Raw genomic sequence first — 15,159 nt, 5'->3', positions numbered from 1 at the left:
GAGGTAGTCAGCAGAGCTTGTGTTGTTGCTCAAGGTTAGGCGGGGCTCGGGGTTACGCAAATGTGCCGTACATATCATTTCACGTTACGGTCACTCTTATTAAGAGCTTGTCTAAAGGTCCTAAAACCATTCCAATGCGTCCCACATCACTGATCATTAATAATCATCAATAAACATGATAAACACATGGCTGGCAGTAGGCCTCATCATACTGGAACTGTACAGCGTGTTCACTTTGGTCTTTAAAGGCTCATTAATGTCATCTAAAATACAACAAGAAGCAGCCAGAGAGCACAAACATCCGCCCAGGCAGCTCGCTCTCTGGGCACTGTGTACTTTTAAGGGAATAGTAGAGTATCTTCCATATATTCATGTGCATATAGTACACATGTAGCATTCACTCCATCGGTTACACATTTAGTAATTGTACATTTATTGAAACGGTTCTAATCTGTTACTGTTATGTGTCTAAAAAAAAGTCATAATAAAGTAACACGATCCCTGTGTGACATTCCCTGTAAGCATGTTGTCAGTGCAACATTTAAATAACTCAGGTCCTGACCTTCAGATCAGTCTGTTCACCATAAAGGAGGGTCAGAGGTCAAATCTGACATTTGAAATCTTACTTTTTATATTTTGACCATACAGGGAGTGCAGAATTATTAGGCAAATGAGTATTTTGTCCACATCATCCTCTTCATGCATGTTGTCTTACTCCAAGCTGTATAGGCTCGAAAGCCTACTACCAATTAAGCATATTAGGTGATGTGCATCTCTGTAATGAGAAGGGGTGTGGTCTAATGACATCAACACCCTATATCAGGTGTGCATAATTATTAGGCAACGTCCTTTCCTTTGGCAAAATGGGTCAAAAGAAGGACTTGACAGGCTCAGAAAAGTCAAAAATAGTGAGATATCTTGCAGAGGGATGCAGCAGTCTCAAAATTGCAAAGCTTCTGAAGCGTGATCATCGAACAATCAAGCGTTTCATTCAAAATAGTCAACAGGGTCGCAAGAAGCGTGTGGAAAAACCAAGGCGCAAAATAACTGCCCATGAACTGAGAAAAGTCAAGCGTGCAGCTGCCAAGATGCCACTTGCCACCAGTTTGGCCATATTTCAGAGCTGCAACATCACTGGAGTGCCCAAAAGCACAAGGTGTGCAATACTCAGAGACATGGCCAAGGTAAGAAAGGCTGAAAGACGAGCACCACTGAACAAGACACACAAGCTGAAACGTCAAGACTGGGCCAAGAAATATCTCAAGACTGGTTTTTCTAAGGTTTTATGGACTGATGAAATGAGAGTGAGTCTTGATGGGCCAGATGGATGGGCCCGTGGCTGGATTGGTAAAGGGCAGAGAGCTCCAGTCCGACTCAGACGCCAGCAAGGTGGAGGTGGAGTACTGGTTTGGGCTGGTATCATCAAAGATGAGCTTGTGGGGCCTTTTCGGGTTGAGGATGGAGTCAAGCTCAACTCCCAGTCCTACTACCAGTTTCTGGAAGACACCTTCAAGCAGTGGTACAGCAAGAAGTCTGCATCCTTCAAGAAAAACATGATTTTCATGCAGGACAATGCTCCATCACACGCGTCCAAGTACTCCACAGCGTGGCTGGCAAGAAAGGGTATAAAAGAAGAAAAACTAATGACATGGCCTCCTTGTTCACCTGATCTGAACCCCATTGAGAACCTGTGGTCCATCATCAAATGTGAGATTTACAAGGAGGGAAAACAGTACACCTCTCTGAACAGTGTCTGGGAGGCTGTGGTTGCTGCTGCACGCAATGTTGATGGTGAACAGATCAAAACACTGACAGAATCCATGGATGGCAGGCTTTTGAGTGTCCTTGCAAAGAAAGGTGGCTATATTGGTCGCTGATTTGTTTTTGTTTTGTTTTTGAATGTCAGAAATGTATATTTGTGAATGTGGAGATGTTATATTGGTTTCACTGGTAAAAATAAATAATTGAAATGGGTATATATTGGGTATATATTTGTTTTTTGTTAAGTTGCCTAATAATTATGCACAGTAATAGTCACCTGCACACACAGATATCCCCCTAAAATAGCTAAAGCTAAAAACAAACTAAAAACTACTTCCAAAAACATTCAGCTTTGATATTAATGAGTTTTTTGGGTTCATTGAGAACATGGTTGTTGTTCAATAACAAAATTATTCCTCAAAAATACAACTTTCCTAATAATTCTGCACTCCCTGTATGCACACGTTCTAAGGCTTTTTGTCAGTTTTCATGACAAAATCATGAAGTTGACCTTGAAGGCCTCGATGGACACGAGCCAGGTTGTAAACACGACCCCGCTCTACGCCCCCCACAAAGTTTGATCACATGGCATTCAAAACTCTTCAAGCGATCGCGTTCGTGGACACAGTGAAAACCAGAAACAGAACCACCCGAGTGGAAGTCATAAAGGACTGTGATATTTGTTTATGGACTTAATGATAAGATCCGTAATGAGTATCGGCTGTCGTTCGTTAGTCTGCACAGTTTGCACTTGTGTGGGTTGACTGTGTGCATCGCGATATCTTGGCTGTTCTTGGGCTAATCATCGGGGCTCGGACGGTATCGGGAAAATAACTTTGGATGATTTATTGCCCTGAGTCTGAGCTGTGGGCTTGATTGAGGCCAGACGTTCTGGGCGCGGTGGTTGAACCGTGCAGATGGTTGCGCCGTTTGGTGACGGCCAACGCTCTTGCTGCCTCTGAGTTTGTCTTAACTGTCTTAACCGTCTAAGCTGTCCATGAAGCCCAGAAGCTGTTTAACTGATCTTAAATCCCCTGCAGCTTACTCCTCCTTATCGCCTCTTTTTTCTTCCCCCCCCTTTTCGTCTCCTCTCATTTCACATACCCACTACTCACTTATTCTCCCTCGGTGTCTGCCCGTCGTTGCTTTCTCTCTCATCAGATGAATTGCTGTAGCTAAAATGGAAACTTGTGTCCTCCTGCTTATCCCTCAGCTGTCATCTCTACTTTTCAGTACACCCCATCAGGTCATAGTTATCAGATTACCTTGAACCAATTATAACAACAATCAATGGAATAGTCGCTGGCCATGTTGCTGTTGCAGCGAGGTTACAGTAAGGCTGACGAGCCGTTCTTAAACTATTTCTGAAAGGAATTTGGTCCCTGTTTCTTCTGATAAATGCAACTTATTGTTCTTTCCTCCCTCCTTTAATCATCCCTCATTCTCTCTCTTTCCAGACGAATACAAGAAGGGAGTGGAGGAGGTGAAGTACATGAGAGGGGATGAAAACCGAGTGAATGCACGCAACCAGGAGAACCTGGTGAGACACACAAACACGCACACACCATCCGCTGACAGCCTGTCATCGGCTCACAGACTCGCAGACCTTTTCCTGACAGTCCATCAGATGAGGCGAACAGACTGCTGTTTGTGTCCAGAGGCGGCTCCATCAGCCTGACCAGCCTGCACGCACACACACATTGTCTTAGTGCAAAAAACACACACAAAACTTGCCTCGCATGCAGGTAGAAACAACATGAGGCGTGTGTGGAATGTGTGGGCTGATCGCTCGGTTGGTTTCACTCCCTCCTGCAAAACTTTTAGGTCTTCAGTGGTGCAAAGACGTACTATATCGTGACTGGGAAAGTCATTCTGCTTCAGAAATTTGCAGAACAGCTTCCCTGTTACATAATAATGTTTGGATGCATTATTCCTCAAAAGGTGAAACTTGCAAAAACAGGTTTTTATCCTCTCCAGATCACTAACTGACTGAAAAGAATGAGCGTCATGTAAATTAGGTCTGCCTTCATATTCAGGTTCACGTTATTTTATTTTACCTGTAGGTAGTTTTGGTCTGCAGTCATGAGTCATACTGTCTCACATGCGCATTTTCAGTACAGACACACACAACAGATAAGGACTGTATTCAATGCAGTTTTATTTATATAGCGCCAAATGAGTTGTTGTAAGACACAAGCTGCGTTTTTACATAGCCCGGTCCGTCTGCCGTTTGCGGTCTGACCAGCATCCGTGTAGCTGCTTGCTCTCACAAAGTAATCCTCGCTCAGAGACTCAGAGGTGGAAAATGCATGATGCGGAAACACAGCAGGAAACGCATGCATGGTGATCAACCTTCATCAGAGCCGATAATCAGTTTTATTAGGCATACATACATTATGCCTCTTTCCCGTGTCCCACGCCCGTCACGCAGTGCCGTCTGGGTGAGGATTGTAATTTGATAATCCAGGTTTGATGTGACATTTGCTTCCAGTGATGTAGCTGTTTGTTTTAAACGTATCTATCAGCTGATAATGAAAACTAATGGTGTGCATGTGCGTGCGTTTTCAGGAGAAGAGTAATGTCCAGCACAAGGGCAAACAGCAGAAAGAGGTTCCGGCACCAAACATCAAATCCAAGTAAGTCATGAGTAGCGGGTTTAATCTCGTAAACATGCAGTGGGAATAAATAATAACATCTATTCTTTATGGGCAACTTCGGTAATTTGAATGACAAATGTCAAAGGTACAGTTTGCTCACATTACGTAATATATTTTCTTTTTGTTTTGTGACAGAGGAAGCCACAGTTTCTCTTTCTGTTTCCACGCTGATTTCGTCTGTTTTCAACGTTCAAAATGAACTGTTGAGCCGGAGGTTCTTAAACTGTGGCGGGGGCCCCCTCTCAGAGCCATGCAGCCAGTAGAAAGGGGACCTAGAAAAATGTGAAATAATCTTGCGAATGAAAAATAAGCCGAAGTTATCAGGCTGAACGTTATTTCACTCGAATTCAAGCCGGAGCCTTTTTATTCTGACGAGTTCTAATGAAAACAAACAGAAATGATTATTGAAGCGCGTCTGAATCTGGCTGAACTGATGCGTTCATAAGCGGCTGCTTCCATTAAGTTGTCACCTCAGTATGTTAATGTTATGACGTGAAGCGAGCGATATTTTGTGTCTGGCTTTTGTAATCCTGCCTCGTGGCCGGCCCCCGCTGCATGCATGTTGATGAGCCTCTGCGTGCGTACATCACGGCTGCTGCCGGCTGCAGTCTTTAGTCTTTTGCTGCATTAATTCTTTATTAAATGATCTTTTAAAATCCTCCAAACAGAACTGTTTCTCACACTGCGGTGAGGGATGTGTGTGCGTGTCTGTGCTGTATATGTGTGTGGGGGGGTTGTAATGGAAAATTCTCATGATGTATTTGTTGCCTCCCCCCTCCTCCTCATCTCCATCCTCCAACTTCCTCTCCCCCCCTCTCTAACTTTTCCATTTGTGTCTGTGTCTCTCAGCATTCACACGTCAGAAAGCCAGCAGGAATTTTTCAGGATGCTGGATGAGAAGATTGAGAAGGTGAGGAGGCCGGAAGTGGGGTTTGTTGGGGAGGGTTGCAGTGAAGGAGGGGCAGGGCATTTAAAATAACAGCTGGATCCTAAACCATTAAACATCTCCCTCACTGAGGGGGAGGAACAGGTGATCGCCACGGTGATGAGCGCTCGCTGCTCTTAGTCTGCCTCTTGAATTACGCTGCAAGCTCATAAACAGTCAGAAGCACCCAAAGTGAAATGAGTAATCCTCGATTCAGCTTCGCTATGACGGATTAAAATTTTCACCTCGGCCTTGAAACGTGGATGAGGAAATGTAGCTACAGCGTGAAGATAGTAAAATGTTGGTGTATTCGATATATTTCAAACATCTGGAGTTGATTCCAGGAGTTGCGAATAAAAGTTGCATCCTGGGACCTGTTTTGGTTGCAGCTGAAATCGGAGAGTACGTCCATGTAGGTTTTTGGTCACCGTGGTCTTTTTCAAAGGCGTTCCTTCTCATCCATCAGACCCCAAGGAGCCTCTTGGATGAGAGGTGGAACATTTTTTTAAATAACGTAAAGAAGTGCAGTCATCTTCGCTTTTAAACTGTTATGAAACTTGGAGAAGTTTGAATGTTCCCTGCAAATTATGAGTGACCAAATCACGGGGAGGTGCAACTGCCAGCAACCGCTCTGCAACCGGTCTCTAGGCCTGTGTGACGGGGACCTAAAATCAGACTGGATGTTGCCTCCAAACAGTCACAGCTATTATGGTCTGTGACTGCAGTGTGTGTAGTTAAAGCCGTGTTCCAGCCATGCCACAGATTTAATGCGATTCTATAAATCAGCTCTGTGACTTGTTTGACGTCAACAGAGAGCTACACAAATGAGAATGACGGCGAATGCTGGAGGAAAAAACAGATTTCCAGATGAATGATAGTGATACTTGCTGCAGAGTCTGATGGATAGGGTTACATGATGGATTTTTACTAGGCTGCTGTTTTCTTGTATAAATGCAATCGGGTCATAATATGTTAATGTGGCCCAAAAATAAAGCCCGTTAACAGAGCTTTAATTACTGTCTGGTGTTTTAATCAAAACATTATGAGTGCAATCTGCAAATCTGAAAAAAGAAAACATATCTGTCACATTAACGTTGAAGTAAAAGTCTTTTAATTTGAAAAGCATCATTACTATAAAGTAATACAGAGTGGAAATATTACAGTACTGCACTCGGCGTCCTTCTGAGGCATCCTGTGATTTCAGAGCTTTTTTGAGGAGAGTTGGAGAAGCTCTGCAGAGGAAAGGAGAGCAGCTAGTTTAGCCCACCTTTGAGCACTTTATCGGGTGCCTGCAGACTGATGGTGGTCTGTGTAAATGAGGTGGTGTAACAGGTGTCGGCTCTTCTCATAGTCATGCTTTTGTTTGCAGGGACGAGACTACTGTTCGGAGGAGGAGGAGGAGGAAGATGGGACATAGCACAGAGGCCCCCAGGAGTCACCCCCACAGAGAGCCTCACCGTGTGTGTGTGTGTGTGTGTGTGTGTGTGTGTGTGTGTGTGTGTGTCTGAGAGAGCGCTAAATCAGTGTTTGACCAATGGGGTGTTGACAGGACACTTTATGTTGGTATGATTTTGTGAGTTGTTGAACATGTGGCAAAGATAATACTTTAAATACAAGCGAAAGAGTGGGGGATGCTTGAGACAGAGAGAGAGAATGGCATAAAGAAAACTTTCTTCAGAGACTATACACAGCCCTCCTTACTTAGCGCCTCACCCCTTCAGGCCCCGGGTGGACAGATGGAGGTGGCGAGGGATGAAGTGACAGGCAGATGAAAGGAGGGAGGGATGGAGGATGACGCGGTGACGGATGTGCACACATCGCGTGAACTCGCCTCTGACGGGTTGGGCACGGCCGTTTCCTCGAGCTGGATAAAGGCGGCTTCGCAGGCCTCCATCTGTCCTCCTGTCTGTCTGTCTGTCTGTCTATATTTAACCTCTGCAATTGGACAAAAGAACTTCCCAAATACGGAGGCCCAGGAAGGAGGAACATGTTGGTGGGTGTCTCGAGATGCACGAGTGGAGAAGAAAGAGCGCAGGGAAGGAGATATCTAACACTACCAGGATCCACACTGAACTCTTTGGCCTGCCTGGCTACAGTCAGGCTGGCCTGGGCCGCGGCAGCCTGAGAGAACGGGTGAGGGAGGAAGAGGGAAGGCGGAGAAAGGGGGGAATATTTTGGGGATATTTTAATAAGAGAGAATATGGAGCGAGCTGGTGATTTGAAACTCAACTCCTCCTGCCTTGAAGTCAAGGACCCTGTTTTTGTTTTTTGTTTTTGTTTTTTATTCTGTTCCAGCCAATCATTCACTCAAGCCCTTCCCTTCCATGATGTTCTTTTCTTCAGTTTGTTTTACTCTTGGCTTCCATCGTAGTGTATCCTCATCAAAGCCATTATCGCCCTCACCGCCACAGCAATCAGAGTGAAGCTGCATAATTCACCGCATCTGTGTCTCAACCCAATCCGTCCTCCACCTTTTACCAGAACCTGGCAGAGCCGTGCTAACGTGCACGTGCAGTCTATTCTTGTACATATGGTAGCACACACGCATTCCAGCACACGTTCGGCGTATCGATATGAGTCACTCAAACACATTAATGTGTTCTCCTCATTTCACCAGCAGACTGTCATGTGCATCAGTCAGAGGTGTTCCATGTAGCTCCACATTTCTGCTTTGGCTGAGTGTTCACACACACACGCGCGCACACACACACACACTGGCACTGAAGCAGCAAACTGGGCTGAGCGTAAGGGGAGGATGCATGGTTGCCGTGGAGACACAGACCTAATCACTTTTTTTTCTTTGATTTGTTTTGTTTTGTTGCTGTTGTCATCTTTACTGGATACTTACTGTTGTATTATTTTAAATACTTTTTTCTATTAAAAATAGAAAGCGCAGAAGCTCTGATCCTGTGTGTACCATGTTAATGTGCGCGTGCGCGCCCCCGCTACTCGGAGCAGAGTAATGGAGCGCCATGATGCCGGCAGTGCACTGAGGAGGGAGAAGTCAGTCTATTTTTCTGTGGTCATGCTGCCTGAAGCCATGCAGTCAGAGCACATTCATTCATAACTGCAGCGCTGTGCTCTGCCACCTGCTGGCACAGACTCAGTACTGCAGTCTGCTCTGCAGGCGTTCTAATAAATACATATAAACATATTTTGGCCATGATCAACAACTTCGTGGGCACTCACATTTTTTTTCTAGGTCAAAATAAATCAGTTAGATGTCAGCAATTCTCCAATGAGTATTCAAATCACGGCTCTTGAAATTATTTATCTATATAAATGTGAGCCCTCCGGGTGCATGAGCTAATTCAGCCCAACTGTCAAGCGGAGGTCAGCGTGACATCTCTCAAGCACAAAGATTATTCAAAGAGCTTCAGGAGGCAACGAAATCCTGCTTAAAACAACACGATCTACAAGCTTAATTGTAAAACATGCAGGGGGACACGACCTCGTCTCACATTTAAATCATATAAATATAAAATATATTTAAATCATATGCTCGTATATCCCCTCAGACTTGATGTAGGAGTGTGCTGCAGCAGGCACACAGCTGAATGAATATCATTCATGCTGGTAAAGATGAACAGGGGTCTGTTGAGGCTGTGGTGTTGGCCTTCGCTGAAATTTTACCTGGAATCCTTTTTGATAAAAATTGTTGGGTGGAGTGGGTGTCAGTTTTTAAGCTCTCTGAAGGATGGTTTGATGGGGAAAATGTGATATCAGCACTAAAGCGATGGAGAAGTAGTGGGTGGAGGTGGAGAGGCAGCCTACGTGGAGGTGAGCACAGCTAAACAGGTGAGTGTCAGCTGTTTCTGTGCTGAAAATAACAGTGACGATACACAAATGCAGCTGTTGGTGGGTTACTCTATGCTGTTGCTCACCTTGGCTTGTAATCACCTGATTCTAAGACCCGGTTAGGGAAACTTCTGCCAGAGATAGCGGGCCTGCTTTCTTCTTCACATGCCTGTAAACCCCAGAGTGCTCCTGAGCTCGGCCTAATGTGCACACTTGGGACTGCGCGTATGATGCCTTGAGTGGGTAACAGTGGTAGAGCCGATCTCCTGGTTATGAAGGGAACATTTGGTGGCCCCGCTGTGTCTTTAATAGCTGTCTCTCTGTAACACACACGAACTCCTTCTTTACCTTGCATGACTCACTTGCAGGGGCGCATGAGGTTACAATCAGCAGCCGCTGAGCACATCGGCAGCGTGAAAGGCTCCCTGTGGGACGGCGCTCGCGGCAAGGCTCTCCCACACAGAGAAATAAAAGTGTTGGAGGCAGACACGGAGAGGGGGAGAGCGGGAGCGAGAAATTAAAATGAGGGAGTCGGGGAGGTGAGAGTGGAGGAGGGAGAGAGTGAGGAGGAGACGGATGTTGCCCGTTAACCTCAGACAGGAATATGGGCAAGAAAATGTTCTTTCCACCCTGACGTAAGTACCAATAAAGAGCCCACTCCTCCCTGCTTCCAGTGCGTGTGTGTGTGTGTGAACAGCCCAAAGTGTGAAAGTCTTTTTAAGGTACAACATGTTCTTGGCTTTCTGAGTGATTTAAATCCAGATTCTTAAAAAATATTTGAGCTAAATTCACTTTCATGAATTAAAAGTGGAACGACACTGCAGTGACTTTAAACTCCCCCTAAAAGCCTTAAAACTTTAGCACCTCCTGAGAAACACCAATAACTGAGATTTAAACCCACTAATTAATCTGAGAGTGACTTCAGGTCTGCTTGTGTTGAGTTTTCTTGGTTGGATGATTTATGTTTTAATCCAGATTACAGATGTAGACTTAAAAATTCCACAAGTTGTAAAACAAATGTTCAGATTTGGTCATCCTGGGATTATTAGCATCAAAGGAAAATAAACTGACAGGCAGAAATAAGATACTCTGATATTTGGATCGCCTGAAGGTGTCTGAGGAAGGCTAGATAGCTTTTAGAAGATCTATATCGATTAATTTTTAATAGGACAGAGAGCAGAGTGTAAAAAAGAATCAATTTAAATCATACGTTTTAAGACTGCCGCACTCCAACGGGCCTTAAATTTGAGATACTGTTATAGGGCAGAATAATTTTTATGTATTATAAAAATTTAACCTGGCTTAACTTCAGTTTTAACCACGTGTGTAGACAGTACTGCATTTTGGATAGAAAATAATCACCTCACACATGCAGGTGAACATGTCTACGCCTGCGTATGACAGCCACATGAACGTATAAATATTCCTTGCATGTGGGAGCATGGTGCATGTTTGTGTGTGTGTGTGTACATGCAGACGTTGCCCACGTAGACAGTATGAGTCAGCTGTGAGAGGCAAACGGATGGCTTCCTGCCTGGATGCCCAGCAGGCCTCTGCTCAGTGTCTTAACTCTCTCCAGCACTTCCTGGCTGCCTAATACCCACTGTGGAGTAATCCTCTCTGTGAGCTCTAAACATACCTAAACACAATGTCAACCCCTGAACCTCCTCGTTCTCATTTTGTTTGGAGAAGCATACAGTTTCCATCCATCTACAGCGCGACTTAATGATATGTCCGTGTCTTTTAACCAGGCGTATGTAAAACCTCTAAGGATCCATGCTATGGATTACCCTGGAGAAGATGCAGCTCTCACGAGGGGGAGACCAAGGCTTACGAAAGGTGGAATTAGATGCATTTGCATTCACGCTGCACACCCACAAGAACTGACCTACTTAAATCTCAGGAAGCTAATTGTTGAGCGCATACACGCCCATGAGCAATTATGCAACCGCTTGGATGCGTCTACTTCATGTCAACATCACGATCTGATGATGGCTCAAGTGTGATGAAAAAGCACATTTTTTGCAAATTCCATGCATCACCGAAGTGACCAGCGGTGCAGGAAGGAGTGAAATGGATAGCCACACAGCCTGATTGGCTTCTGGTTCTGCACTTGTATTGTATTTTGCTGCAGTCTGCCAAATTCCCATCAGCTGAGTAAGCAGCCAGCGCTGGAGGAAAGACTTCAGCCTTGAGTCTAGTGGTCCTGAGGAGGCTGTGTTTCAGGAATAGGAGCTGTTTTTAGTTGACAAGTGTGGGAAAAATTTGACCATTGGAAGTGGGGATGAGTGGTTTAGTCTCCATCTGAAGTCCTTCAAGATAAGACTGTATATGTGTGAGAAAGAGAAATCTAATTCAGCAAGGATAAACCGGCAGCACCATCTGCTGGTTTGGGATTTCCCCATGATGCTGACACATGCCCGTGCACACCCTGAAAAGGGCTCTCTGCATGATCAGGCACTATCTATTAGAGGTGTACATCACCCAGACAGCCTGGGTGGACGCCCACCTATGTACGAGTCCACACATATAAATCAGCTCGCTGGCATTGCAACTAGAGTGGATTGCAACCTCTCCTCTCCTGAAATCACTTGCTTACAGTGAGCCATAGCAAAACAGCTTTAAAAGACTGCTGTGTGCAGCTGTCGTTATATGTGCGGGGTTGGTAATGTTTCACACGACTATGCCTTTACTCTTGTATTTTCCATTTGAATCTACAGCAAAATAAAAGTAAGCATAACCTTTGCTTTGTTGTCAAAGGAAGCGCAATCCTTTCTTCAGCTGGTTTTATGAGCGTCCTGGTAGAGAAAATAGCAGTACATATTTATCCTCCAGCTTTCTCTGACACGGTTTTCTAGTTTTTCAGTTAGGAAGGATTTACCCTTCTATTTCAAGCCAGAGCAGAGAAAGCACGGTTATTTAAGCAACCACAGTTTAACAAACCCAGAACCTTGGCAGCTTTTAAAACACATTTCTTCCAAACATGAGGGGAAAAAAAGAGACAGTTCAGCTCTATCTGTCATCCACAGATCAGTTACAGCAAAGACAAATGGCTTCACGTCAAGTACGCAACCAAAATTACAAAGCAGATGTTTTGCTGTGACAGAAGAGCGAATTCAAGCCAGCGGTGCCTAAAACTGACGCTGGTCCAGCAGGGCGAGGTTGTTCTCCGAGAGCTGCAGAGAAAGTGCAGAGTACAGTGACTAACACGGGTTTATGAGCATTTTCTTCTTTTTTAGGCTGAAACCTGAAGACTCCCGGTCCAGATTGGCCAGAATTTGGACCTAAATGTTGATGCTGTTTATGTGGCCCTGAGAAAGCTGCCATCATCCTCATCTCTGACCTTTTTTAAAACAGCTGTGTGTAGCAATAAAAAGGACAGGTCCAAAATCTGTAAGGGTGGGGTGTCAGGACTGTAATTCGGAATCGCTCTTCATGTCTTTGGGAAAGCACTAGAGGGAGCTGAGGCATCACGCAGACAGAGAGCATCCAGCAGCAGACAACATGGCAGAATACTCTCATTACCAGGTGGCAGAGATCCTAGCTTACATAAACACAACTGTGTCAAGACAGGGACAGCAGTAAGCCGGCTTTGTCTGTCTGTCTGTGTCTGTCTGCTATAATTAAAACAGGTTACCTGAGGGTTACTGTAATCATATAAGAGCAGAAGATATAATATCATAATAGGATGTAGAGATGGCTGTAGAGAGGCTGACTTTTGGAGTGCAAGGCGAAGCATTTTAGACACACTAAGCGAGTGGACTGTGACTTTCTGCCTCTGTATCTGAAATGTTCTCATATGAGTTTGACACATTTTCCTCATGTGATTGGATAGTTAGACACTTTGTTTTTATTCAAAGAAAAAAGGCCTCCAGTGTGGCTTTAAACACTTTTAAATGTCATCACAGACTTCAGTTTTAGACCTGCCATTTAACTTGTGTCTCCTCTTTGATTGGAGGAAACGGAATCTTTGTCTGATGATAATGTGTTTTACATTATTTTCCATTGTATGTATTGTTGTTTTTGGTTGGTTTGTCTTCTATATCTGTACAAAGGTTTTGCAGGGTAACATGTGGAGATAAATATTCTTGTGTAGAAGTTCTTTGAAAAACCTTCAGGTTTTAAAATGAAAAAGAAAAGACACCCAAGTTTTCAGTTAAGAATGTCAGTCCACAAAGAAACGTTTATGGGAAATAGACTGCTTCTTATATAGCGCTTTTCTACTCTTCTGAGCACTCAAAGCACTTTACACAACTTGTGCATTCACACAAGCACATTTTCTAAGCGCTTTCTAACTAACATTCACACACACATTCATACTTTGATGGATGCATCGGAGAGCAATTTGGGGTTAGTTTCTTGTCCAAGGATATTTGGCATGCAGACTAGGGGAAGCCAGGAATCAAATCACCAACCTTCCGATCAACAGATGACCTGCTCTACCACCAGAGCTACAGAGCTACATCCCTTCACTTATCAGAATAAATTTAAATTTAAGGATGTCTACAAATATAAAGAATGATTGATCCTTTTCAGGGCCACAGGTGGGGCTGGAGCCTATCACAGCTGTTTTAGGGCAAGAGGCAGGGTACACCCTGTTTGTCACAAGGCTAACACATAGACACAGACAACCATTTGCACTCATATTCACACCTATAGGTAATTTAGATTTCCCATTTAACGTATCCACACTAACTGGATTTCTTTGGGAGGGCACTTGGAGAAAACCCATGCAAACACAGGGAGAACATGCAAACTCTGCACAGAAAGACCCCGGCCTGATGCAAGAACCTTCTTGCTATGAGGCAACGTTGCTAACCACCCTCATTCTTTATGTTTTTTCGTCTGAACACCCAGACTTTCTTGTTTTTTAAAAACAGTTCTCCAGCTTTCTGAAGCTCTTTTCTTGAAACATTGACTGCTTTTGACTCTGCTTTCAGTCCTGGTACTTGTACCTGACCATTTTTGTTAAATGTAATGAATCATTCAAGCATAAAAATGGCACTTAACTCAAGGGATGAATCAATTTAATGTCTAGAGATAAACAGCAACTGTGGAAATAATCATTTTTAAATCATATCTTCAGTGTTTGCACCAGTGAGATGATTCATTAACAAATGTGAGAAAAACTTACAAGTCGAGGACAAAACAGAAGTGTGAGGCCTGAAAATATCTACAGCAGTGTGAGAATATCTGAAAGTCATGTCCTCAGGAAACAGAGAAAATCCAGGAAAGACCTGAGAGATGATCTGAACCTTCAGCTCATCCATTTACTGCTAATTGAAACCTGGAAACCTGGAGAGCAGTCCCTTCTTTCGAATGTTGGAACACTGAGCTACTACTCAAGAACTGGACTGAAAGTTGGTGGAAACAGGCCTGACAGACAGATGAATCCACATTTAAAAATTTTAGTTCAAACCATCATCAGTGCGAATGGAGAAAGTCAGGAGGGAGGTACAACAGTGAGTGTCTGCAGCCATCTGTACAACAGACCTCAGCATTACTGAAGCAATGTGGGGTCATTCTGACAGAGCACAGAGAAAAAGGCAAAAACATCCAAAGAAGAGCTTTAAATGTCCTTCAAGAAGACTGGAGAACTATTCCTGAAGACCCTCAGAGAGCTGGTAGAGAGCTGCTCACACCAAACATCACTGCTGCTCACTTTCAAGGGCTGCCTTTGTCTCATATACTATATTTCCGTTTACGTTTAAATGTTTGAGTAAATCAATGCTTCTATTTGCCATTTTTCTAACAAATGATAAAAGATTCGGGTTGGCTGCAGAGTTTTGCACCGTGCTGTAAGAATTTCAGAGGGAAAAAAGTGCAGCACTCTGCGAAGTGCAGCACTCTGATGTCAGAGTTGATGACTTCATGGTCTCCAACTCTGCGGCATCCAGAAGGCTGTCAAGGCTCCAGACGTGGAAAAGGAAAGAAACATTTAGGAAAACGTGCAGGAATGAGGAGAAATGAGGAGAAGTATAGGGGCTCACTTACCCCAGTTTACTAAATGGATATATA

General features: G+C 44.1%; 1 protein-coding gene across 3 annotated transcripts in view; it reads left to right on the top strand.

Annotated features, from left to right (window-relative positions):
* The window catches only part of LOC146680372 (uncharacterized protein C1orf21 homolog), a 31,596-nt gene extending 23,348 nt beyond the window's left edge, over positions 1 to 8,248 (top strand). For all 3 annotated transcript variants that reach the window (XM_085449084.1, XM_085449083.1, XM_085449082.1), the window contains 4 exons: positions 3,219 to 3,301; positions 4,330 to 4,397; positions 5,268 to 5,328; positions 6,713 to 8,248. In XM_085449084.1, the coding sequence (XP_085305210.1) occupies positions 3,219 to 3,301; positions 4,330 to 4,397; positions 5,268 to 5,328; positions 6,713 to 6,760 (260 nt within the window). In that variant the 3' untranslated portion in view covers positions 6,761 to 8,248. The remainder of the gene's footprint in view (positions 1 to 3,218; positions 3,302 to 4,329; positions 4,398 to 5,267; positions 5,329 to 6,712) is intronic.
* The last annotated feature ends 6,911 nt before the right edge of the window (positions 8,249 to 15,159 follow it).

This window comes from Copadichromis virginalis, linkage group LG23 (genome assembly GCF_057382275.1).
Source record: "Copadichromis virginalis isolate Kocher_CV1m ecotype Utaka linkage group LG23, C_Virginalis_male_GT1.1, whole genome shotgun sequence".
Taxonomy (NCBI): domain Eukaryota; kingdom Metazoa; phylum Chordata; class Actinopteri; order Cichliformes; family Cichlidae; genus Copadichromis; species Copadichromis virginalis.
This window is presented reverse-complemented; position numbering and strand designations above follow the sequence as displayed.